The sequence below is a fragment of the Phodopus roborovskii genome, unplaced genomic scaffold (genome assembly GCF_943737965.1).
Source record: "Phodopus roborovskii unplaced genomic scaffold, PHOROB, whole genome shotgun sequence".
In the NCBI taxonomy this organism is placed as follows: domain Eukaryota; kingdom Metazoa; phylum Chordata; class Mammalia; order Rodentia; family Cricetidae; genus Phodopus; species Phodopus roborovskii.
Window position 1 is genome coordinate 9,902,076 of NW_026125397.1, and position 25,027 is coordinate 9,927,102.

The following is a 25,027-nucleotide window of genomic DNA, read 5'->3' on the forward strand; positions in this document are numbered from 1 at the left end:
AGAGGGAGGGAGGGAAAGAAGGAGGAAGGGAGAGGGAACTGGGATAAAAGAAAAAAATAAAAAAATTAAAAAAAAAACTATTTAGGCTTCATAATGTTACTTGTATATTTGTTCAGACATGACCATGTTGGTGTTGACTAACCATGTGGTATGCTCTTCCCTGGGGAAGGCTGTTTCTCTCGTGGTCAGTTATCCGCAGTTGCCTGAAGTTGTTTGTGGCCTCCTGGTCTTTCTTTCCTTCACACTGGCATGTCTGTTGTTGTTGCCTTTGTTCAGCTCATACATAGGCAGGCTTTAGGGGAGTAGCTTCTGACATTTCTGGGAGAAACTGTCTCAAACTCCTGATCCTATGTCTCTTATGATCTTTCTGTCCCCATCCCAATATTTCTGGGCCCTGAATCTTTAGCTCCTGTGAATCCCCTATCTATTGTCTGTCTGTCTATCTTTCTATTATCTGTCTATATCATATCTCTCTCTCATCTATCTATGTATCTGTGTATCTGTCTGTCTATCTATCTATCTATCTATCTGTCATTCTGTCTATCTGCCTTTGTATCTGTCTTTGTATCTGAAGCAAGTGTACACATATACGGTAGTTTGTGTCATTGCCGTTTATAAACTTAGTATTCAATGAATGCTATCCCTGGTCTTATCAGAGACAATTCTCTTCCTCCTGTATAGTAAGAATGATATGGCGAACGTAGAGAACCACCAATGGCTAATGCCAGCAGACACATCTGAATTTTATTTTCACTGGACTTTCTTCTATATTAGAAGTTATGTTCTACAGTCTTTTATTTTAAAATCCAACCTCCCCAGTCTACAAGTTGTTATTTAGATTTTACACAGCCCTTCGAGCTCCATGGTTTCTACTGGCTCCTACAATGTTTACATTACCAGAACCACAGCCTGATTCCAGGATTCATAACTATCCACTACAAAGCAGCAACATAGCTTGAGAGCAGCAGATGGTATGGAAAGCATCTTTGCTCTCCAGTTTGTGTCTGTTAGGTGCACAGATACCTGCCGTGTTCTGGTTGTTGTAACTTACCCGACCTTTGCTACTCAGTGTTATGCCAGTGTTGACCTGGCTGAACCCCTTGGGTGCTTCTCTTTCTTTCTAGCCAGGACTTAGTCCTTCTTATTGAATTTACATCTGCTAGCTTCCTTGTCTATCTTGGCTTCCATCCTAGTGGCTTTGTTCTCGTCCTTTATTTCCCTGCCATCTTGACATCCATTTAACTCCTAAGTAGATAGCTCACTTCCTTCCCGGTTTGTTCCTTCTCTTTAGATCCACCCAGCCTTCCTCAGAGCTATCCAGTTATTTCTCAGCCTTCTCCCCTTGCTGGTGCCACAGGAAAATCAAATTTGAAATAGTGAAATGTACTTGGGAGTGGCCTTGTCCTTCAAGTTTGCATATTGGCCTTTATTACTGTTCCAATTGGTTCCTTCAGCTGGTAGCCTGTGCTGAACATCATTGATGCTACCTGTATTTCTGCATACCTACTGAATTAGCATCATCTATCTGCCTGGTTTGTTTCAACATAACTATTATTTTTCCCGTTTTTTATTTTCATTGAAGTTCTGAAGTTCTGTCATGACTACTAGAAGATTGCCTATCTGCTTCTGCTCCTTCTGGATTATTTCTCACTTAATCTCACTTAATAGCCAGTGAGTGTTTTTTTTTTTTTTTTTTTTTTTTTTTTTTTGTGCCTCAATTTATATTGCATGGTTACTTTAAACCGAAGTTCCCATGATATTTCCTCAAGTGCTTTACAAAGAACTTATCTATTTATCTCCATGAATAAAGGAATCAAATAGGAAATTGAATTCCTGAATGCTGAATCTGTTTTCTCTTGGAAAATTGCTGTATAGCACATTAGTTTAAAAAAATTACTTCATGTAGTTTTTGTTACATATATGTGTAAACATGTGTACATATGTATGTATTTCAATAAAACTCTATTTTAAGGCCCTGTATTTAGACACCCCCCCCCCTCCGATTTGATCATTTGTTACTGTTGGTAGGCTAGCTTTCTGACCTGATAAGTTATCATGAAATCTCACAAAACTCCTTAGTACTGGCTTAAGCATATTGGAACTGTGCTAACTCAGTCGTCTAGGTATTATACTTTAGTTTGGTCATATGCAGAAGGTTTAAGAAGTCAGAGTATATGCTGGATGTGGTGGTGCACTTCTTTAATCCAAGCATTCCGAAGGCAAAGGTAGAGGTAGGAGGTGCTCTCAGAGTTAGAAGCCAGCCTTGTCTACACACCTAATTCTAGGATAGCCAAGGCTATCCAGATATACCCTGTCTCAGAAAAAAAAAAAAAAAAAGACAGAAAGAAAAAAAGAAAGACAACAAAGAAAGAAGCAAACAAAATAAAAACAAGAGAAAGCAAGAAAAAGGTAAACAAAGAAAGAAGAAGTCAAGTACATTTGAGATACAGTTAAAAGTTCCTAGGAGAAAGGAAATCAAATTTCCTTTTAGGGCATTATAGCTATCTTCTACTGTGGACATTCTTTAAAAGTGACTGTTGTAAATGTTTTCCATTTCTTCCTGACAGGTAATATTTGAAGCTGAAGTCTCAGGAGGGAGAAGTGGTTATATTGCCATAGATGACATCCAAGTCTTGAGTTATCCTTGCGGTAGGTTTTGATTAAGAGTTGTATTTTTCTGTGTCCTTTCAGCACATGCCTGGATTGTCAGAAACAGTTGATTGTTTATTGCCTGGTCCTCGTTGTCCATTTTGTCCTTCTTGTTCCCAGGCTTCATGGAAAGAGCACTGAAATGTTTCCTAGAATTTTCAAATCAAGTAGTTTCCAGACTTGTAACTACATGTGTGATACGATTCTTTTGTTTGTTTTTTACTTAGTGATAACAAGCACATTACACTAGGACTTTTTGAGCCTTTGGGGTATCTTGCCATTCTGTATGAAAACAGAGACAAGTAACAAATCCAAGCTCAATTACAGACGAAATAATAAAGCTGTCTAAGGTAGCCTATCTGCTAACTTTATTCCGTGGGAAACGAAGAGAAAGGATTTACTCCCCTTCTTCCAAACTTAGGTATATTTTTATTATCTCCCTGAATATTTGAGTTAATCAGCATTAAATGAATAAAGTGTTAAAACCAGTCTGTCTTTACTGACATAGTTTTACGAGTCCCTTAGATGACTCATACTTCATACTTCAGACTTCATACTTCAATTTGTGTTTAATTACATTCTTCCAGAAGAATTATTGTAAGCATTCAGTAGGGCCAGGAAGAAGTTACAGAGAGCAGTTCAGACTTCCTTCATGACAGGATTTGCCAGCAACAAAACACGACAGGTCCAGTGTAAGAGGAAGTTTGTGCTCCATCATTCTCCACGATGAGCCATCTCTGATGCTCTGTAAGCAGGATTTATGACGTCAGCATGTGGGGCAAGCCTTCTGCCTGTGCTTTGTGATTGCATCATGTTAACAGTGAAGAACACGGAGCTTGGCTTTTCCACTCCTGCTAACCATGTCTCTGCAGAAACCTGAGGGTTTGCCTTTCTGGTCAGTTTTGTGGTGCTGCTGGGCTGGAGTAGGTTTTGGTTCATGTTGTTCTTGCTCAAGTTCTTTTTTATGTTTATCTATCTCTATCTATCTATCTATCTATCTATCTATCTATCTATCTATCTTCTATCATCTATCATCTATCTACCTATCTGTCTATCATCTATCTATCTATATATCATCTATCTATCTGTCTATCATCTATCTGTCTATCATCTATCTATCTATCTATCTATCTATCTATCTATCTATCTACTATCTATCTTTTCTTGAGCTAACTGAAGAAAGGTCCTAGAGAAAGAGGTTGCAAAGATCAAATTCTTTAACCTGTGTTTTGTATGCTCAGAACGGTAACAATGTGTCCCCACTTCAAGTTCAAGCTGGCTTAGGAAACTCCCTCACTCCACAGTATAACTACTGTATTTCTGCCAGCCCTTCATATTTACATCTTAAATGTCAGATGGCAAAGAAAGGCTTTTGAGAATAAAGAAATTGATGATTATGAATTGATGATTGCAACTGCAGTGCTATTTGCAGTGTTGTATGGCTCTTCAATACCTATAGTATTATTGTTTAAATTAGCGAGCACTAGCTTTGTGCACTTTTTGTAAACATTGATTGGGCTTCAGATTTAAAAGAAAATTTGTAGTGAGTACTGGTTTGACAGTCAAATCACTCATGTGAATGCTTTTTGGTCTTTTGGGTAACTTTCCCATTGCTACAAGCAAACAGGAAGGAGATGTTCCATTTTTAATAAACAAAGATAATCCCTTCTCTGTTTTACAACTATTAAAGTTCGCAAAGCTGAACGAATGTTTATCTAGTTGGCTACATTGTGAAGAAATAAACAAGTGAGCATGTGACTGAGAATGTCAGGGATCTTGAAATGCATCCGTTCTCCTTTTCATTAGACTGGTAGCTAATTGTTTAATCTTGTTGGCTTCCTTGAATGTGACTTCCATGAATGTAACCCATGCTAGAGCAGCTGTTAGTAGTAAGTATTGGGTTTTTATTCTGCACAATTCCGTCTCTACAAAAAGAGTGAGAGGTCCTAAGAAGGGATTGTACAAGAGGGTACATGTGTTCTCGAGAAAAGGAACTTCCAGTTTCCTCTGCATATTAGTGCTAGCCCAGTGTAGAGATAATGAGAACTATGTTCCTGTGTGGAGAATAATGCTGGATCTTTTCTTGTTAACAAAACATGTATTTCCCCTGTTTTCACAGATAAATCTCCTCATTTCCTCCGTCTGGGTGATGTGGAGGTCAATGCAGGGCAGAATGCCACATTTCAGTGCATTGCTACAGGGAGAGATGCCGTGCATAACAAGTTATGGCTGCAGGTAAGACCCTATTAGTTGGTGAGCTCAAGGGTTCACTTGTGCTGTTTGTGGTTGTCATACACACTTCTCGCTCTCCCCTCTGCCCCCCCTTATGTGTGCAAAGGCTGTTTGTGTAAATTAGATTTATTTGGCTGTCTGGAGATCATAACACACACTTCGCTTTATTCTTCCAAAAATGGTTAAGGTGTCTAATTAATTGATATTGGTATTGGTGTCTAGGAACACCTAGTGATGCTTAGGCTTCTTTAGAAATGTAGAAAAAAGAAGCAAAACTAAATTTTCATAACAAATATTATTTTTAAAAGCCTATTAAGAAAATAGCAGTCCCACAGGGACTATCAGACACTCTGAGAAGCTATTATGAGCATTTCTAGAGGGCATGTGGCAGGGAAACAATGGAAGTGGGGTTTTTGTTTGTTTTTTTGTTTTTCTTTTTCTTTTTCAGAAGTTTGTGTATTGTAGATCTGTCATTTGGACATCTGCCTTGTACATGTGAAACCCTTAATAAATCCTTATTGAATAGGGTGTGATTTGACATACATGTTGGGGAAATGCACATCGTGCAGCTTCAAAAGAATCAGAGAAAGATCTGTAGAGCATGGAATTGTTTTGCCTTCAGAGAAAGGATTGAAAATCTTGCTGTCACTCTTAGGTGCGGGAGGGGCATGGTGGGAGGTATGTGATGAAGGCTGCCCTAACACTAGGAGACTCCAACCAGGAAAGATGCCTGTTTAGCTGACTATTTAAAGGGAGTTGTGATAATATCATCTGGACTTCATCCCGAACCGTGTGTGTGTGTGTGTGTGTGTGTGTGTGTGTGTAGATGCATAAGTATATGTGTGTTCATGTGTTTAGAAGCTAGAGGTGACATTGGATTCTTCTTCAATCACTCTGTGCATTATTTGGAGACTAGGTCTTCTGCTTAACCTGGGCTTTTCACAGTAGGCTATACCGACTGGCTAGTGACATGCTATGCCACAGCCACCTCTCTGGGTTCAGGTGATTCACATAGCTTCTCCAGCCTCTGAGGCAAATGCTTTGCCAACCTCTGGTCTGTTAATAGTCTTCTGTCCATATCACAGTAAGGAAAGGGATTTGACTTGTTTAGATTTGAATTCCTAGGGATGCCAGCAGATTTCTTAAATAATTTAAAGTTAAATTAGTTTTAGTTTCTTGAACACAGATCATGAAGATTTATTTTGCTATAATATTCAGAGTAGTGAAATTAGGGTGAGGGATATTTAATAGCTTCCAAGTATTAAGGGTGATGGTTATAGTATCATCATTAAAAGCAAATGTATTATAATGTCTAGGATTATGCTTGGTATTGAGGTGTCACTTGATTCCTGTATCAGTCCAATTAGCTGTTACCACAGATGTATGTCATATTATGTCAATCCACTTACTACTACTTTTTTACTTTATTTGATTTTCAGTTTTTATAATATCCTCCTTTTGGCCCTAATTTGAAAAGGAAAGAAAGGCTCTCTTATTTTCTCTGAAAATGCTAGTTCCTCCTATCTGCAGATATTGCGAACTGGGATGCTTTATCCCAGGGAGCTTATTGTATAATGTACAGTTTGTCTTATGGACTAAATGCTCAGGCCATCATCTTATATCTCTCAGTCTGCTGAAGTATGTACTTTAAAAACAGGATTTCAGATTTATATTCTAATCATTCCATATCTTTTTTATTTTTCATTATAATGGGAACATTGGTTGATATTTGGTGTTAGCTGCAAAACCACTAGTCTGTTCTTGGCTCTGCAGTCTGCCACGGGTTTTATGCTCCAGGATTTAATGTGACATGGAAATAAAAAGGGTTTTGTGTCCACAGACACCAGCTGCCTTGTGGCAAAAGAGCTTTTCTGGACCGTGCCAGTCTGAGTGGGCCCAGTCAAAATGTCACACTTTTTTTTATTGTTTTCCTATTCTGTGGATTTGTTTCTTGAAATTTTCCTTCTGCCATTTTTGAAGCCATAATGATAGAAAATGTGCTATGCAAGTTTTGCTTTGTTTTATTTACTCATCCTCTCTTTGGGCTTAGCATTGGCCATGGAGGGTAATTTTTGTGTCTTTATTTCCAACGTTGACATTGACATTGCTTAGTTCCCCAGCAATGCACAAGTTCACCTTGCTGATTGAAAAGCTATTCTACTTTTTTTCAGTAATGACACACTCATTTCTTAATGTTGTTCTTTTAACTATTTCTTCCCACATAAGAACATTCTAAAAGATTCATTTATGTAGTTGAGTGATGATTCCACTGACAACATTTTTTAGTTAAATAATTATTGTATGGGTGCTTTGAATTTGTAATTTTCTTAGACAGGGTCTCATTACATAGCCTTGCCTGGCCTTGAACTCACTGTGTAGACGAGGCTAGCTCAAACTCACATAGATTTGTCTTTCTCTGCTTCCTGAGTGCTGGCACTAAAGGTTCAGCAAGGCTTGGGCATTTCTTGGGCATTTCTGTGGACTACATGTATGCCCAGTTCCCAAAGAGACCAGAAGAGAGCATCACATCTCTTGGTCTTGGAGTTACAGATAGCTGTTAGCTGTTCTGTGGGTTCCAGAAATTGAACCCAGATATTCTGGAAGACCAACAAATGTTCTTAACCACTGAGCTGTCTTTCCAACCCCTTAAGTAAAACATTTTTTTTTTAGTGGTAATATGTAACAATTAAACACTTAAGAGTGACTGGTCCCTATGTTTATATGAATCTATCAAAAATTGGTTATTACTTCAAAAACTATTAATCTTTTTCCAAAAGTAGCAAAAACACAAGTAAACAGGAATAACTGTGACTTCACAGTGAAGCCATACAAACTTAGTCATACGAACAGATGTTATTTTTATTTAGGGTAGAGTGTAACATGTGTTGGTGCGGAAGGCCAGGGCTGAATCCTAACCTCGTTTCTACCCCTTCTAACCTAGTTAACTGTGATGGGCTTAGATTTCAGTGGCCTGTCTGGGCCTTTATTTCCTTATTTATAAAAGGAGACATTTGATGGAGACCCAAATCCCTTCCCTTCCATCTATAAAAACATTAAATTAGGCCTTTCTTTTATTGTGCTGATCTGAAATGTGGTCTTGATAACCTTCTCTTGTTTGATGGAATAATTTAAAAAAAAAAAAAAACTGTGCTGTTAATTTTATATGAAAAGAAATGTCTCTTAAATTAACTTTCTTTGTATGAACAAGTGCTGAAAATAGCTGCCCAGAGCCCAAGAATGAATGCACGTGAATCAACTCAGGTAAAGGTTGTCACATTCTCTCACAGAGGTAGTGGAGGCATGTCCTCCCATGGGGTAGGTAGGTTAAGTAGTGACTAGCCTTCTAGGGCCTCCACATAATTCAATTAGCAAAATGCATCATTATGAACTGATATCAAAAGCGGCAGCAGCCTCCAATATTCAACTTTAAAAGAAAAGGAACATGTTACACGCCTCCCTGAAAGGTATTTATTTCTGAATTTTTTATTGTCTGCAGTGGCATGCCTGTTAGGTAAGTTGAGAGGTGATGGGGAGAGCAAGTGTTAAGAGATTCTAAACAGACCCCAGGCATTCCTCCATTCTATCACAGTGAGTAGGAGTGTAACTGGTGCTTGAAGATTGTTCTCCTCTCTAGGTCTGTTAAAAACTGTGCAGCTCCAAGTGATCTCCTTGTCCACACAGAACAGTCTCATTGTCCATAAGGCAGCGTGCTGGAACACTTTCTGAAATGGCTGAGTGCCTGGCAGTCTCCACATTATAGCTGTAGTGAAATGTGGAGGCTCTCTGGGAGACAGTTTTAAAAATGGATGCTATGTATGTTGTCATATATTAAAGGAGACTTGGATAAAACCTTCAGTCTTGTACAAAGCCCAGGTAAGCATGTGTGCTATTGGCTTAAGTGCTTAACACTTTTGCCAAATTAATGATATTAATTTTTCTGCACATAAGCATATTTTTCATTTCATTATGCTTTTTAAGCTTTTAGTTGTATTTCTAAGCAACTATAATTGTAGAAAATTGGTAGTCCACATTTTAAGGCTTATGGTAAATCTCAGGTTACAAGAATTAAGAACAGCAGTAAAATTATATATATATATATATATATATGTGTGTGTGTGTGTGTGTGTGTGTGTGTGTGTTTCTATAAAAATATAGAAATAATTTTAAAACATCTGCCAACATTCCTGAGACAAGACACATAATGTTAATAGGAAACTAATATGAGGTTACATCTTTTAGAGATTAATGTTGTTCATGTTCCTTTTTTATTCTACCTTTTTTAAATATAAATTGCAGATAAAGTAACCAAGGAAAAAATCAATAGAACTGGGGTTTATATAGCTCATTTGGTAGTCTGATTGCCTAAATGCGTGATGTACTGGGTACAGTCCCCAGTACTATATAAGCCAGGTATGATACTCAGTAATCAGTAAGTGAAGGCAAAAACTTTAGAAGGTTAAAGTCAATCTAGGGAGGTTTGAGACTAGCCTGGCATATGCGGCCCTTGTCTCCAAAAAGTTAAAGAGTGAATTTATGAGCAAATAAGCAACATGTTGCAGCAGCATCTTTCTACATACTGACTCAAGAGATATTAAGACATGTCTATAACATGTTCATTCACAATTATTAAGAACTTAAAAATTGAAATGGTCCTGAACATTAGGATGTATGAGCAGCTTGGAGTTGGCTACTGCTTTAGTGCTTAACAATAAAATGTGAACTGCTGTGCATGTCACTTTCCACACATGAATGTTGGTTCTATGTATTTTAAATAGGAGACAGACTACAAATAATTCAGTACATATTATCTCATTAACATAATGAAAGTTAATGTAAGAGACCGTTTCTTTTCATACATAACTTTTAGAACACACTAAATGAGAAATCAAAATAATGGCTGTTGCTCTGTTGCTGCAGCTATGGCCTACGAAACACAAACACGAGACTCAGCGCCCATGTGGAGTTTATTGGTGGGGGGGGGGAGTAGCTGGTGGACTTTCAAAAGCAGGAGGGGCGTGTGTGCAACACTTGCTTTAAAAGGGAAACTTTCACATGTGTACTGAGTCTCCTGCCCAGCCAGGTAACTCGTGAGCAGACAGGTAATGTGTGATGTAGAGATGACATGGCCCTGAGTGTCCCGCCCATCTTTGGGGTGTGGGGTCATCAGACTGCTGGTTTCCAACAGTGGCTTTCATCATAAAATTTTTACGTTTATTATCTTATGTATAAGAGTATCTTTCCTGTGTATAGATATGTACACCATGCCCCGTGTCCATGGAGGTCAGAAGAGAGCATTGGGTTCCATAGAACTCTAGTAATGGGTGGTTGTGAACTACATTCTTGTTGCTGAGAGCCAAAGACAGAAGGTCCTTTGTAAGAGCGACAAGCCCCCGTACCTCTGAGCCAAATCCTGGTCTCGTGAGGCCTGGACTGGGAGTAAGCAACCTTCTGGGGTTTCATGGATGCCACAGAACTTCAGTGGAGTATTGGGTCAACAAATATGCATCTGTAATCCAAAAGTTATCTTTGTTTATTCTCTATGTACACATTTTCGCTAAATGAAGTAAAATGGGGGACGATTTAATAAACCACATCTTTTGTTGTTGTTGTTGTTGTTTTGTCCCACTTACAGGCAGTACTGTGGCAATGGCCCCAAAGCATTATGGACATCATTGTAAATCCTGTCCCCCTAGAATGATTTGTTTAAGTTCCAAGGCGATTTGTAATCATTAGTCTCTGGAAAATATAAAAGGAGGTTGTCTTCGGTGTTCTGAGAATGTAGGGATGGAGGAGGGTGGAAATGGGCTGTAGTGTAATGAATAAATGAGTATTCTTTCATGAAGGTCTAGCGTAAGTGGACAGCTACATGGCAAACCAAGTAGAGCCCATTGCTGGAACATCTGTCAGACCATATGCTTTGGCTTGAGGTTCTTTGTAAAACCTAAAATGCCAATGACTCCATCCATCATCCCAGCACTTGGCCAGCATGCATCATTGAATTGGGCAGGGAAATTCAACATTGGATTTATTGAATGGAACAAACGTTGTGGGTAGGTTTGGTGGCACCATTTGTTTTGGTGAGTTGAAATGAGGCCATTAAGTGTGCTACTTACTGGTAATCTGATGCAGACTGCAGGCAGAGCCATGGCCATTGGGCCAATCTGTCAGTAATCACCCCTAGTACTGGCCTGGTGCCTCTTCTGTGGGCCTGCCAAAACTAGAGAGTCAGCCACCACTTTGCCCTTGGTGAGACACACTGCTGCGAATGTAGTGTGATGCAGTGAGTTTCTCAGCCAAAGGAAATGTCATTCCTTATGGAGCAACAGATAATTTAGGCAATGGCTTGAGAGTAGTAATTGGAGAGTGAAATTAGTAAAATGAGTTGCAAATTGCTCTGAAAAACAACTAGAGAGAGGCTGACCTCTTCAAGTCCCTGATGTTTCCAGCTGTGAGTCAGTAAGAGCAGTGGATCTGAAACTTCTGATCATGTGATATTTTATCAGTTTGCTCAGTAGGCACAACTTCATCCCACTACTGCACGTGATTGTCTACAGTGAATGCAAACATGAAACATGAGTTTGAGAAAGTGAGGGGTTGAAATGGCAAATCTTCACCTGGCCAAATGTGGCCATAGATGCCACTTTGCCTTCATCAGTCTTCAAAGCTCCCATGCCGAAGCTTCGTCTAAGGCTCATCGCCACTGTTCTAGGCTCTTCTCCACTGACCTAGGATCATCTCCCCTGTCCTAGGCTAGTCTCTGCTCTCCTAGGCTCATCTACACTGTCCTAGAAAGAAGCTAGAATTTGAAGCATCCCCCCTTTTGTAAGGGTTTTACTGTTCATGATAGATACTATTCATTTAGGGAAAATACCTCGAGCTTCTGCATGGGGAAAGGAAAGTTTTCTGAAGAAATTAATCTATGTCTTAATAGGATAGTTTGTATTAAAACATTCATCAAAAAGTAACAACAGGTATTATTCAAAGCTATCCCGGTTAGATGTGGTCATTCGTGTTCAATTCTCATCGGTGACATAAAAAGCTGAAAAGATAGAGAGACATGTAAAATATTGTAAACTGTCCAGATGTCAGAACTTTCAAACTTCTGAGATATCTTTTTAATTGGCTGTGTGAGAGTCTTCAGTCAGTCTGACATACTAGAATAACAAAGATGGCATATAGCTCTCAAGATGGAAAATGTGAAAACTTGATGTCAGGATGGTCAAAGGGATAATACACATGCTTCTGGAAGTTTGTGGAAGGTGAAACGGGATTCATAAAAAAAAATCTCAGCTTTTAGGGGGTCAGTATAAACAAGATATACTTTCCTATTTATATTCCTAAAGTATAATAATCTGGTATCAAGTTATAGAACTGTGCGCTTGGTCATATAAGCTGATTTGAATTCTGAGCCCTTGAATTGGGGGGGTGGGCTGCTGAGACCTGAATAGGCTGCTGGAGGAGGTACTAAAAGCTGAGGAATCCAAGCATGGTCCAGGCTGCTCACACTCCTGGAGAGCATTTACACTGATGGCTGCATTTTTAACTAGGGCCCTTTAGTCTCAAGTGATGATTTCAGAAGAAGAGAAGAATCACATAGCATCGCGGATCATTTCAGAGAGGAAAGTGCAGCGAAGACGGGATGCTGGTGAGAGCATTAGGGAAGCTGTGGTCCAGGCCAGGAAGTCAGCACACACAAGGCCCATGGAATGAAGAACAGTGGGTGACGGGTGCTGCTGCGGGTCAGGAGGCAGAAAGCGGACATTAATTGTACGAAGCGGGGCATCAGTAGGAGGAAGACCTTATTGCGGGGTCACTCTAAGGAAAGCAGATAAATAAAATGAATGGCAAGGCTGGGACATGGGCATGTACAGAATTGGCAGCAGCTACGGCTGCTTTTGGCAGTGCTGACATCAGCCAGTAAAGGACTGCGCAGACTGGGCAGTTCAGGCCAATCGGAAAATCTGCAGGAGGTGCGGATTAAAGAAGACTGTGGCCTGCATCTGGTGGATAGTAGTTAACAGATTTTTGAAGAAGTGGGAATGCTATACAGTATAGTTCTCCAAACCTCAAGGTTAGGCTTCTATAGTCAGTCTGTTCCTCACTTTCTGGCTTGAACTACTGGCTTGAATCTAGAACCCCTGATTCCTCTTGCTTTTTCATAACTGCATTTAAATGATCTAAATAAGAGCAAAAGGTGAGACATCCTAATGGGTTTTGGCTCTTGTGGCAAATTAAAGCCTGGTGTTGCTCAAGAGATACAGGTGGTTTTTTTTTTTTTTTTTCTTTCCTGACTCTGGAGTCTCAGAGTAGGAATGAGAGTTGTTCAGACCTTGTCTTTCATAGTATCCTAACTTCTTGTTGCCTACTAAAGTGATGGATAGAATCTAGCCTGCTATTTAATGCTAATTGTCTCTGTTTACTCTCTCATTAGCAATAATGATCCTTCTAAGAATCTCCTGCTTTACAGTGAGTTCTGTTCTCCCCAGGGGGCTCTGTACTCTCTAGTAGCTAATAGCCATCACCTTATAACACCCCCCGGGGGGCATTTGATAATTGAGGCTCATACATTGTATTCTGCCTTCCTAGGGAGTCTTTGTGTAAAGCACCTTGTGTGTAGATATTGAGATAAAGTCACGAACCATGGACCAGGAATTTATCTTTGACATGTTAGCTTCTTTTATGTGTCTCTCTGTGTGTGCAGGCATGTTGTGGTGAGTTATGAGCATTAGAAAATTTCCTCATTGGCCAATTTTAGGGTTGTTACCCTTTCTTTTTTGCAGTTGATACTTTCTTAATGGAGAGGTCAACACTTTATAGATACCATGGATTTTTAAAATAGTTTATATAACCTCCATGAAAGGTCTAGAAATGACATCAAGTATTATTAAATGAATGATGGTGACATATGCTTTAAATCATTGTCTCCTCCGAGATTTCTTCATATCAGAGTCTGCAGATAACAATTATCACTCTGTACCTGGAGGTAGCACCATGCAATCAGTATAGAGGAAGCCTTTTTCAGAGTACTTTCCTGTTAGGCATGCCACAACTTTCCTAATGAGCCACTGTGATGTGTTTCACATTAGTCTGTGACAAAGTCTTTTCTTCTACCCTTGAGAAATTGTGATATTCTCTTATTTCATTTTAAATTCCCTATTTGTATTTAAAAATTGCCTTTGTATTTAAAAATAACATTCAAAGTAATATATTGCAGTGTGGCATTTATATACATAATTTATTTTTGTTGATTCTCTCAATCTGAAAATAAGATTAATGAGTAGATCTGATGTTTATGAGATTATTTTATACTACTATAAAATATACATAGGGAAACTCACCACAATTAAAGAATATTGTGGATCTGGTGTGTGTTTGGACACCTGTGTCCCTTTTTGTGTTTGGTGTAGATGTGTCTGTGTGTCACTGTGGAAGGCAGAGGATAATCTACCCTGTCATGATTCAGAAGTCATCTAATGGTCTTTTCCTTGGAGCTCACTGAGTAGACTAGAGCGATTTTCTTCTCTCCAGTACTGGGCTTATAAGTGCATGCCATCATGCCCAGCTTTTTTTTTTTTTTTTTTAAACATGGTTTTACAGGGATTGAAATTATCTCTTCTTGCTTGTGCATCAAGCACTTTGCCTACTGAGCATCCTCCCCAAATCTCAGTAAATCTGGGGAATACAGCAACCACGTAGCTCAAGAATAAAACAATGCCAACATCCCTTGGGGCATCATCCATTTATTCCATCCAGGGCTAATTAATTTATATCCTTGTTTCTTTGTCTCTACCATTACCCACCCACTCAAATTAAGAGTGAGGGAGAGAGAGAGAGATAGATACACAGAGATGGGGTGAGGGGATGTACTTATGTGTGCATGTGTCCTTGTATAATCTAGGGTAGACTTCTATTACTGAACTACATCCTAAGACATCACTGTATTACATTGAAATATGTCCCCGCTCACTCACTGTAAGGTAGTTTTAGTGACTTAAAGCAAATGAGTCCTTTAATAGGTAGGTCTGCCTCCTCACTTCAGGTCAATGTGATTCCATTTTCTTTGCAACCCCAGGGTCAGATTTGATCCTGTGATCACAGTGTAAGTGGGACCTGGTATAATAGCAGAGGGTTCAATGGTCTCATCTTTTTTTTATCTTAGCACTGTTATTCCTCAAGGCCCTTAATTCCCTGTGTTGAAAATGGCAATTTTTAATGCTTCATTTTTTATTTTTTTTCTGTTTGTGATTTGCTTGCATTTTAAGACAAGCATACAAAGTAATATATTTCATGATGCTTCTTTCACACATAATTTATTGTTGATTCTCCATTTCATTCTGTTTCTTTGCTATCCCTGCATCCTTTTGTTTCTCTTTGCCTTCACGCAAAATGAATTCTAATACATGCCTATCATACACGTTTCAACTTGATGAGATTGGAAACTCCCCAGGAGATGCTCTTGCAATCTTAGTTTTCATTTGTTTCTTCTCAATATAGCAAGTGGACGCGTTGCCATCATCCCAAAATGAGTGATTTTATTTCTATCGGTATTGTTATAAGATCCTGCATGTAAAAATATGTCATGGCTAGCCAGATGGTGGCAGTGCATGCCTTCATTACCAGTTCTTGTGAGGCAGAAGCAGGGGGATCTCTGTGAGTTCACGGCCACCCTGATCTTCAGAGTGAGTTTTAGGTCAGCGAGGGCTACACAGTGAAACCCTGTCTCCAAAAACAGAGAGAGAGAGAGAGAGAGAGAGAGAGAGAGAGAGAGAGAGAGAGAGAGAATGCGTGCGTGCTTGCGTATGTGTGTGCACAAATTTCCCTACCTCCCCCATCTGTCTTCTTTTGTCCTATCTGCCATGTGGCAACTGAGGTGATTACATTTAGATTTCGTTCATATAATGTAAATTTTCTAAGAAGGGTTTCTTGGTAGACAATTCATGCAATCAGTGGTTAGGAGAGAGTTTACATAATCACCGATGAAAAACTAAAAACATAAGTGTAAGTATTCTCTTGTTTAGACAATTGTATTCCATAATATTCATGTGTATAGTATTTGAAAAGTATGATAGGAAACTGTATAGTTAGTGACATAGGAAATTATTTGACCCTGTTTTTTCTCTCTCTCTCTCTGTCTCTCTCTCTCTCTGTCTCTCTCTCTCTTTCTCTCTCTCTCTCAACTCCCCTGAAGGAAACAAGAGAAAGACAATTGAAGCAATATAATATTTCTTTTGTAATATACAGAAGTTCCCAAAATCTTTGAAAATGTTTATTCACTTTCTCACACTCTAATAGAAGTACATATTTGGTATTTGTGTGTTATATCTTCCATTTATTAAGACTCCGCTATGTAAGGAGTTGGGCTTTTCCTCCCGCCGCTGGTCTTGTCCCGCCACCGCGCCAGCCCCAATTTACACACCGAGACTCTGTATTTGATACAATGCTGTTGGCCAGGTACTAGTTTCTTATCAGCTAGCTCTGTCTTAAGTATTAACCCATTTCTATGTATTTCCACGTTTTCTTACCAGGGAGAGGCGGCTGGCGGTTCTGCTTTCTCCAGACTCTCCATCTTGACTCCTCCTTACTACTTCCTCTTTCTTCCTTTTCTCCTCGTCCCTCCTGTCTTCCTTTCTTATTGGCCAACAGTGCTTCATTCATTAACCAGTATGAGAAACATATTTACAGAAAGACATCTCCCATCACCCCTCCCTCCCTCTTTCCCTCCCTCCCTTCCTTCCTCTCATTATACATGCACATGTATTACCAGCCAGTGTGATGTGGGAGCCAATGAGTGCTAAACAATTGTTAATGTTCCAATAAATTCGAGAGGCCGTGGTATCTCATTGATAATTGGGAACTGTTGACCACACAGGCAGTTTCAGCCTGAGCCATTGCCAGATGCCATCAGTAGCACTGTGGGAGACTGAAGGGCTCAATCTTGTCCTTTGCACCTTCTCTGTTCTGCTCCCAGTGGAGTTCCCTGACTCTTTGCATTAGGTTGAGCAGAGTTCTGAAAGATTCAGATCTCCTTGTATTTGACTATTCCAAATGCTACCAAAGTCAATATTCCCATATATTTTCTCAATCACACATATGTGAGTGATTCAGAAGTAGAAACCTAGAAGTGTAATTGCTGGGCTTTGTAGATTTCCTACTGTTCACCTTTTCCCCCCTCGTTTATTTCTTACTATTTTGTAACTTAGGATAGCCTTGAACTTCTGATCCTGTGCTCTTCTCCATGCCTGGTTCTGTGTTGCTGGATTTAAACCTGGGCCTTACTAATGCTAGGCCAGTATTCTATCAGTTAAGTTGCATCCCTAGTCCCATCTTCCATTTTCTTAATGACTAATCCGTCGTTTTTAGAATTCATTCCTAGTGTAGAAAGGTCATCAACAGCTTCGCACATTACCTACATGTAATCCTTTGGCATAATATTCCATGTATTTTAACCCCATGGATATTTAGAATTTCACCAGTAACACAGGCGCTTGAGCTCCTAACTGATGCGTTCTCATAGGTAGAGCTTTTCTTTGACACTTGTCTGTATTTGACATATAGAACTTTGAAAATGTGGACTGATGACTCCTTTCCTTGTTCTTAGACATATGCCTTTTATCTTTCTACAGCCAGTCTAGTTTTGGACTGGTTGTTTATCAACTATAAAATACCTTTACATATCTTAGCTGTTTATCTTTTTGTGGTTATATTTTTTGACAAATATCTCATCACAGTCTATGTCCCCCCTTTTTATTTATGTCTTTCAACATATAAAAGTTATAAATTTTATTAAAGTTGAAAATAACCATCATCTCCCTTCTAGTTTATGCTTATTGGTTTTGTATGAGATACTGTGATATCATAAATATATTTCCTACTTTTTCATTTTTAAACTTGACAGGTATGCTTTTAACAGTTATGCTTTTTTTGTTTTTTTGGATTACTTCTTTAAAAACCATAAATTGGATGTCATTAATCCTGAAGAGATAGTCGCTTGCCGAGAGGGCCGACTCTTAATCATCAATCAGTATTTTATTGTCATTCTGTGCCAAGAACATGCTATATATTTGAAACAAGAATGTATATGGCATAATCTTCATCCCCTTGGGGGGTCACTACTACATAGTGTGTGTAGGTCATATTGGTATCACCAGAAACAAGGCCATCTTCTTTTCCCATAAAGGTACTCATTTTCTGTGATGCCCTCAGATTTTTGGTAATGCATATATTTCGCTGTAATAATTTTTATAAAACCTCAGAACATAGATTCAACTATACATCCTTTTAAGGATTCTGATATTATTTGCTTTCCCAGGTTGCATGACAAAGGTAGAATTCTATGTGGCTATGCAGGCATATTCCAAATAGTTTAGCAACCAGAATAATTCATCACAGATATTGCTTTGTTGAGATACTTTAGATTTATGGCATGGTGAACAACCTGTTTCTAAAGATTGGTTTCTGTTTGCAGAGACGCAATGGAGAAGACATACCTGTAGCCCAGACTAAGAACATCAATCACAGAAGATTTGCTGCCTCTTTCAGATTGCAAGAAGTGACAAAAACTGACCAGGATTTGTACCGCTGTGTAACTCAGTCCGAAAGAGGTTCTGGGGTCTCCAATTTTGCTCAACTTATTGTGAGAGGTAACACTTTTTGCTTCATGAAATCACTTGCCTTTATTAGAACTAAGCAAGTCTATAGACTGTGATTGAGTTTTAAACCATGGTTTTCTTCATTACAAGTCACTATTCTGTGTCATTATCAAAATTTAGATGATGTCAAGTAGAATGGGGATTCATTTTAACATTTGTCAATTTGTTATCCAACCAGTGTGCTCTCAAAGGAAGTCATATTTGCCATGTTTAATGTGGTGAAACATGTACAGTATTTTCTTCCCTGTAGCTGTCATCCCAACTCGAGAGATGTTCCCTCTTGTTTGAGAAATTCTGCAGGTACTGCTACAGTGCTGTTTTCCAAGAAATGTTGTGACAACAAGGTCACACTAATATTTAAGGCAGCACTGTAAACAATATCAGTAGCAAATCTCTGTACTAAGTGCTCATTAATTCTGGTCTTTTCTCAAATTTTGTAAAGTTAAAATGAGTTTTTTTTTTTTTTTTTTTAAATCTTCTTAGATGCTAAAATTGTTAGAGGAACATGAAAGGTTGTCGTGTTAGGCATATCTATTGTGACTACAGGAAAACTGTAGGCAAATTCAAGATATATATTACCTTTATTAAAAATTTAAAAGTCCTTATTTTATCTCAGACAGCAATTTAGTTTATAGGGAAACCATGTAGACAGTACACAAGGGATCCTGTCAACATGACCTTTGACAGAGGAATCTTATGTATTCGGTAATATGTAATGTGTGTAGCTTTATGTGTAGCATGTGATTGTAGTATGTGTTTTGGTGAAGATTGCTCTTGTCATGAAAGTGGTTTCATAGTCTCTTGGAAGCGGTGACAAGATGAAGTACAGAGGGAGAAAGACAGTTTAATGAAAATTTAGAAGCAAAGAAGCTTTGTTGAATCAGATATCAGACAGATATCAGACAGTCGGTCTTGACACAAATGAAAATTATGTAAACCTCAACATGGAGACATTTGGCCAACCTAATGAAAACTGGACTGTGAAATTGCATAGAGCAATAGGGGAACCATTTGTGAACGAATCTTTCCTGTTACGGAAATGCAGGATGAGAGAAGACATTAGGTAAAGGTGAATTCTTGCGGCTAGAGAGGCCACATTGTGCCTAAGAGAGCATTTTGCTCTTTCAGAGAACCCAAGTTCAGTTCCCAGTCCTCACATCAGGTGCCTCACAACTGCCACCAACCACAGTCGTGTATTCTCCTGGGCACCCACACTCACCTGCAAAGATCCTCACATAGGTACACATACATGCATGTGAATAAAAATAAAAATATAAACAAATCTTTAAAAAAGGAAACCCCCCTTCCCCCCAAAAAAAAACCCCAGAAACTACAACAGGCCTAAAGGACAGCACAGGCTATAGCCCAGAGCTGAAAGAAAAATGAGATATATTTATATCTCATTAATCTGTTTTATAATGCTTGAGGATGAAGAATTGTTACAAACATTGTTTGGAGTTGTACTTGATCCTCATACACTATTCTTTAATAGCTATAGAAAACAGGAAATTAAAGTTCAGGATAGTTGATAACAATAGAATACTTGATGGAGCCAGACTACACACCCATGTTTCTCTAGCATTCACGTTATCAACAAATCATCTTCATTTCTTATATACATTTCTGAGATGGCATAGCTTATTAAAAAAAAGCAAAAGTTGATCATTGTGGGACGAGTATGCTCTTATCTTCAATGTACCTGCACAAGTTCATGAAATTACAAACCGTTTGATTAAAGAGTAAGAAGGCATCAGACTATTTTACGGCCTGGCTGAGAAAGATGACATGCTACACAGTCACACTGACCAGTCTCATTCAGTAGTGTTGACCACATTTCAGTCCCTCTCATGTGAATCTCATTTATCGGTATTGAGCGCCATTGCTGTTTTGTTTTTTGTTTTTGTTTTTGGTTTTTTTTTTTTTTTTTTTTTTTTTTGTATGAGTCTAATTCTGAAGACACAAGATGCGCTTGGTCATGCTTTAGCTATTTCACATGCCATGTTTGCAGGGATGTCTGTTGAAGCACCATGCTCGCTGCATCTTCCAAATCCTGTGTAAGAAATCAAATGTGCAACCACGAAAGAAGTGATACTTGCTTAGGGTGCTTAGAATGTTTTTGTACACCCTAACAAATACAATGCATAGTTAAACATGTGACGAAATAGAGAAGATAAATTATGTACGAGCACACATGTAGTTACATATATACTTCTTAAGATATGGGGCCCCCAGTGTATGTACTGGCTGTTTGTGTGTAGTGGGTGACAATTTATTCATGTCCTTTCCTTATATTAATGGAAACCTTTGCTCATTTATTAAAAGCAATTAGTGTGCCATGATTAGATCTTCAGTATTTATAATACTCTTTTTTTTTTTTTCCACTTGCTTGTTTTTTGAATTTCTGGATATGAATCCCAGGGTGTTATAAATGATTTTCAAGCATACAAGAACTTTGCTATGGCTCTGTTCCTTGTTGTTTGATTTACAAGTATATTTCTACAATTTTATTGAAGCCTAGTTTTTTTTCAGTTGGTGACAAATACACTGTTTTACAGCATTTTAAATGAATTCTTAACTTCCACACAAAATTTAACTTTTTCTTTTATAAAAAAATTCTACTTATCCATTTTACTTTAGATTTTGATTTAAACATGTGTTAGCATGTCATAGTGCTCTGGACATGTTAGCCACACTTTTGTTAACATTGCAAATATCCATTTTGATACTTTTGACAGTTTCACTTATTGTCAAAGTATTTTAGGATCTGGGTCAAATATTTACAGGTGACAATTTGCTTATCAGTTTATCTGAGAACCAATATAAAGGAATGCATTTTCTTATTTGTCCAGATAACAACAAAATAAATACTACAAACCAAATCGATCTCCCTGGGGGTCCTGATTTCTAGCCAAAACCATGCCCCTGGGTGTCAGCTGTCCTGGTATTGAAACAGTGGGGAAAATTAGACATGATGACAGGTCGTATCTCTCAGCGGCACATTTAAAACTGATGTCCTGCTGTATGGACACAAAAGATGGTAATTTTAAAGGAAATTTTTGGGGCACTGATATGAATAGTCTTTAATGAGAGTTGGCATAGTGTTGCCTGTTGTCAAACATGACCCATGGGTAAGAGTTTATTAGTGCATTTTCTCTTAAACTGGAAGTGACAGACCATGCTCAAGGGTTTTTTCCCTTGGTTGCTACAAGTGAAAATTTTACTGCAAAATCCTCATGCCAAGGAATATTGATCTATGTGCTTCCAGAGCCACAGGAATAGCAGAGTGGGATGGCGAACAGCATTTACTTTGCAACAACGTTAGCATTGCTTCCAGACCGTTTTGAGTAATGATAACTGCTGCAACTTGCGGAAGCTGATCTTTGTTGACAGAGAAGCTTTTGCACATCTGAGGCCAAGAAGAGACATTTAGTTCAGTGAGGCCAAAAGTTGAAGGAAGGCTGTCTGTAAAGAGTGTGCAAAAGTGGTGCTTGCCAGCCCTGCAGCAGAAGCTAGGCCTCACGGCTTAATGTGTGGGGGCAAAGTTTCTTCTTCACTGTCTCATATGTGAGCTTCTTTCTGTTCACCTAAATCACAGGTGGATTTTCATTGGTCCAAAAAACGACCCCCTAAACTCCTACGGGAAATTGTCTCTGACATTTTGCATTTAACTTTTCTTGATACTCGTCTACATTTTACTTTTCCTATTATTTTGGGAAAGAGTCTTGTGCATCCATCCCAGTCTGTTTTTTAACTACTTCCTACTTCTCCAGTCCCCAAATACCAGGGGATAGATTACAGACATCCACTACTACTGTCCTACGTGATGTTTGGTTTTTTGAGACAGGGTTTCTCTGAAGCTTTGGAGCCTGTCCTGGAACCCTCTCTGTGGATCATGCTGGCCTCGAACTCACAGTTATCCACCTGACTCTGCCTCCCATGTGCTAGAATTAAAGGCATGCACCAGAATTGCCTGGCTAAATTGTGTTTTTTAATTGAGATAGCATCTCACTATGTAGCTCTGGCTGCCCTTGAACGTGCTTTGTTGATCACACTGGCCTCCAATGCTGAGATTAAAGGTGTGCACTACCACTGCCTGGCCACCTTTGAAAATTTTTAAAGTACATTTTTGTTTTAAAGTTGTTAGTGTTTTGAATTTTAAATATTTCAGTCTATTATTGGCCCTTGCAAAATGTTCTGGCAATGGAACATATTAAGTTAATAGGTTTATCTATCCTTAGTGAATAAGTCAACTTTAGTCAAGAATAGGGTGATTCTCAGTCTCCTTTACCCACACTTATTAAATATTTGTGTTCAACTTACTTATCGTTGCGGTTTGAAATTGCATGATTGCCATTGATACTCAGTGTGAATCACATGATGCATTCATTGACATTTTTGGTTGGCTAGAGGGTGCTGAGGAAGGCTTCTGGGTTGTTTGATGGAGTCATTAAGGACCTAGGTTCTTTGTAGTTCTTTACTCTAAGGTCAGTGATTGGGCATTATATCACAAGGTCAACTAATGTCCCTGTCAAAGGGTACCAGCCTATTCAATGCTGTCTGACCCCATCCTGGGAGAACAATAGAGCAGTGCAGGAGGGCATCATAAAACAAAGGGTGCATTAAAATGAAAAGGCCATGATAAAACCTGTTCCTTTGTATGTTACTTTTTAAAGTTAATATTTTTTAAAAAGTTAATACATAATTAACTATTTTATATACTTACTTATTTTTCTTATTTTACAAGTCAATCCCAGTTCCTCTCCCTTCCTTCCCCCCTCTCTCCCTCCCTCCTATGCCCCCTGACCACCCTTCCATCCCACCCCTAACCCCCACTCCACAGGGAGGGTGATGCCTTCCAGGAAGGGTCAACAAAATCTGTCCCTCCCCCTTGCCTCTAGGCTAAGGGACTATCCCTTCATGGGGAATATGCACTCAAAGTCCTTTTGTGCACCAGGGATACATCCTGGTTCCACTGTCAGGTCCCTTAGACTGCCCAGGCCTTCTAACTGAGACCCATGTTCAGGGGGTCTGAGTTGCTCCAGTGCTATTTTCCTGTATCAAGGGGAGGAGAGGAAAGCACTTGGGACTAGGAAGATTGAGTCAGGGGAGGAATAGAAGACAGGAGAGAGAGAGAGAGAGAGAGAGAGAGAGAGAGAGAGAGAGAGAGAGAGAGAGAGAGAGAGAGCTATTATAAGTCTGAAGAGAAAACTGACTCTAGAGAAGTGTCCAAAGACCTACAAGACTGACCCCACCTAACAATTTGAGCAATGGTAGAAAGGCTACCATAAATGCCCTTCCTTGATAATGAGATTGACGACTAATTTATGCACCATCATAGAGCCCTCATCTAGTAGCTGATGGAAACAGAAGCAGACACCCACAGCTAAACCCTGAGCCGAACTGGAATCCAGATGGAGAGAGGACAAGACCAGGCTGCAGAAACCCACAGAGACAGCTGACCTGAACAAGGAGGAGCTCATGGGTCCCCAGACTGATAGCTGGGAAACTAAAATGAACTATTTTAGGGGCTGTAAAGACTGTATCATGGCAAACAACACTTATTGCTATTGCAGAGGCCCCAGGTTCAGTTCCCAGCATCTACATGGTAGCTCAAAATCATTTGTGACTATGGTCCCAGGGGATCTGATGCCCTTCCCTGACCCCTGTGGGTAATAGGCACACAAATGTTATATATAATATGTAGACATAGATTCAGACAAAACAGTAATTCATCTAAAATAATATAAATGAATCTTGAAAAAAAATTAAGAGATTTTAGTGGTGGTGTTCAGCATAGCTAGATGTTGGAAACCAACTCGATTATTCAGTGGAGCAGGAATGAACTTTTGTACTCAGGGCTCCAGAGCATAAACAGTGTATTCATGTGATTATTTGTTCCATTCAGAGAGGCAGTAACTGAGGCAACATTCCCAGAGAAGGTAGAGCATGATGGGTCTCCAGGAACATACAGAGTTTGGAATGTGTCAGTGTTGGAGAAGGGTTTGTCATACTGGCTAAGCAGCACTGGCCTCATGTCACCAGGGAGACCAGAGTTCCTCCAGGCTGCGCTGTGACTAGCTGCTGTACTACCGTTTAGCACTTGAGAACACATGTCACTGTTAATGCAGGACTTGGATGTGAACAGTAAGACTGTTTTTACTTTAGTTATTTGTAGTTTTAAGTTCAGCTGATTTACTTAGTAACATAAACTTGGTAGCTTTCTCTAAATTAACCACACAGTGATTTGTTGGCAGTGACAGTGGCTGAGCTGGATGAGGCTAGAGGAGGGAGGAGAGGACTCCTCCATCCTGCATCCTGCGGGTGGACAGCGAAGGCAAGGCACTCCCTTCTTCCAGGCATGGACTGCTCTTTGCTTCCCCAGGTGAAGTGCGGGAGCTGCTTTTATGTCAGGCTCAAAACATTTTTTTCACCCGAAAAATTAATCTTATTTTGTCCAATATTCATTTTCCGGCTGTATCATCTCTCTGTGCATACTA

General features: G+C 39.2%; 1 protein-coding gene across 7 annotated transcripts in view; it reads left to right on the plus strand.

Moving 5' to 3' along the window:
- Ptprk (protein tyrosine phosphatase receptor type K) overlaps positions 1 to 25,027 on the plus strand; it is a 503,412-nt gene that overhangs the window by 259,027 nt on the left and 219,358 nt on the right. For all 7 annotated transcript variants that reach the window (XM_051175466.1, XM_051175470.1, XM_051175468.1 and 4 more), the window contains exons 4-6: positions 2,568 to 2,649; positions 4,769 to 4,884; positions 18,347 to 18,521. In XM_051175466.1, coding sequence (XP_051031423.1) covers positions 2,568 to 2,649; positions 4,769 to 4,884; positions 18,347 to 18,521 — 373 coding nt within the window. The remainder of the gene's footprint in view (positions 1 to 2,567; positions 2,650 to 4,768; positions 4,885 to 18,346; positions 18,522 to 25,027) is intronic.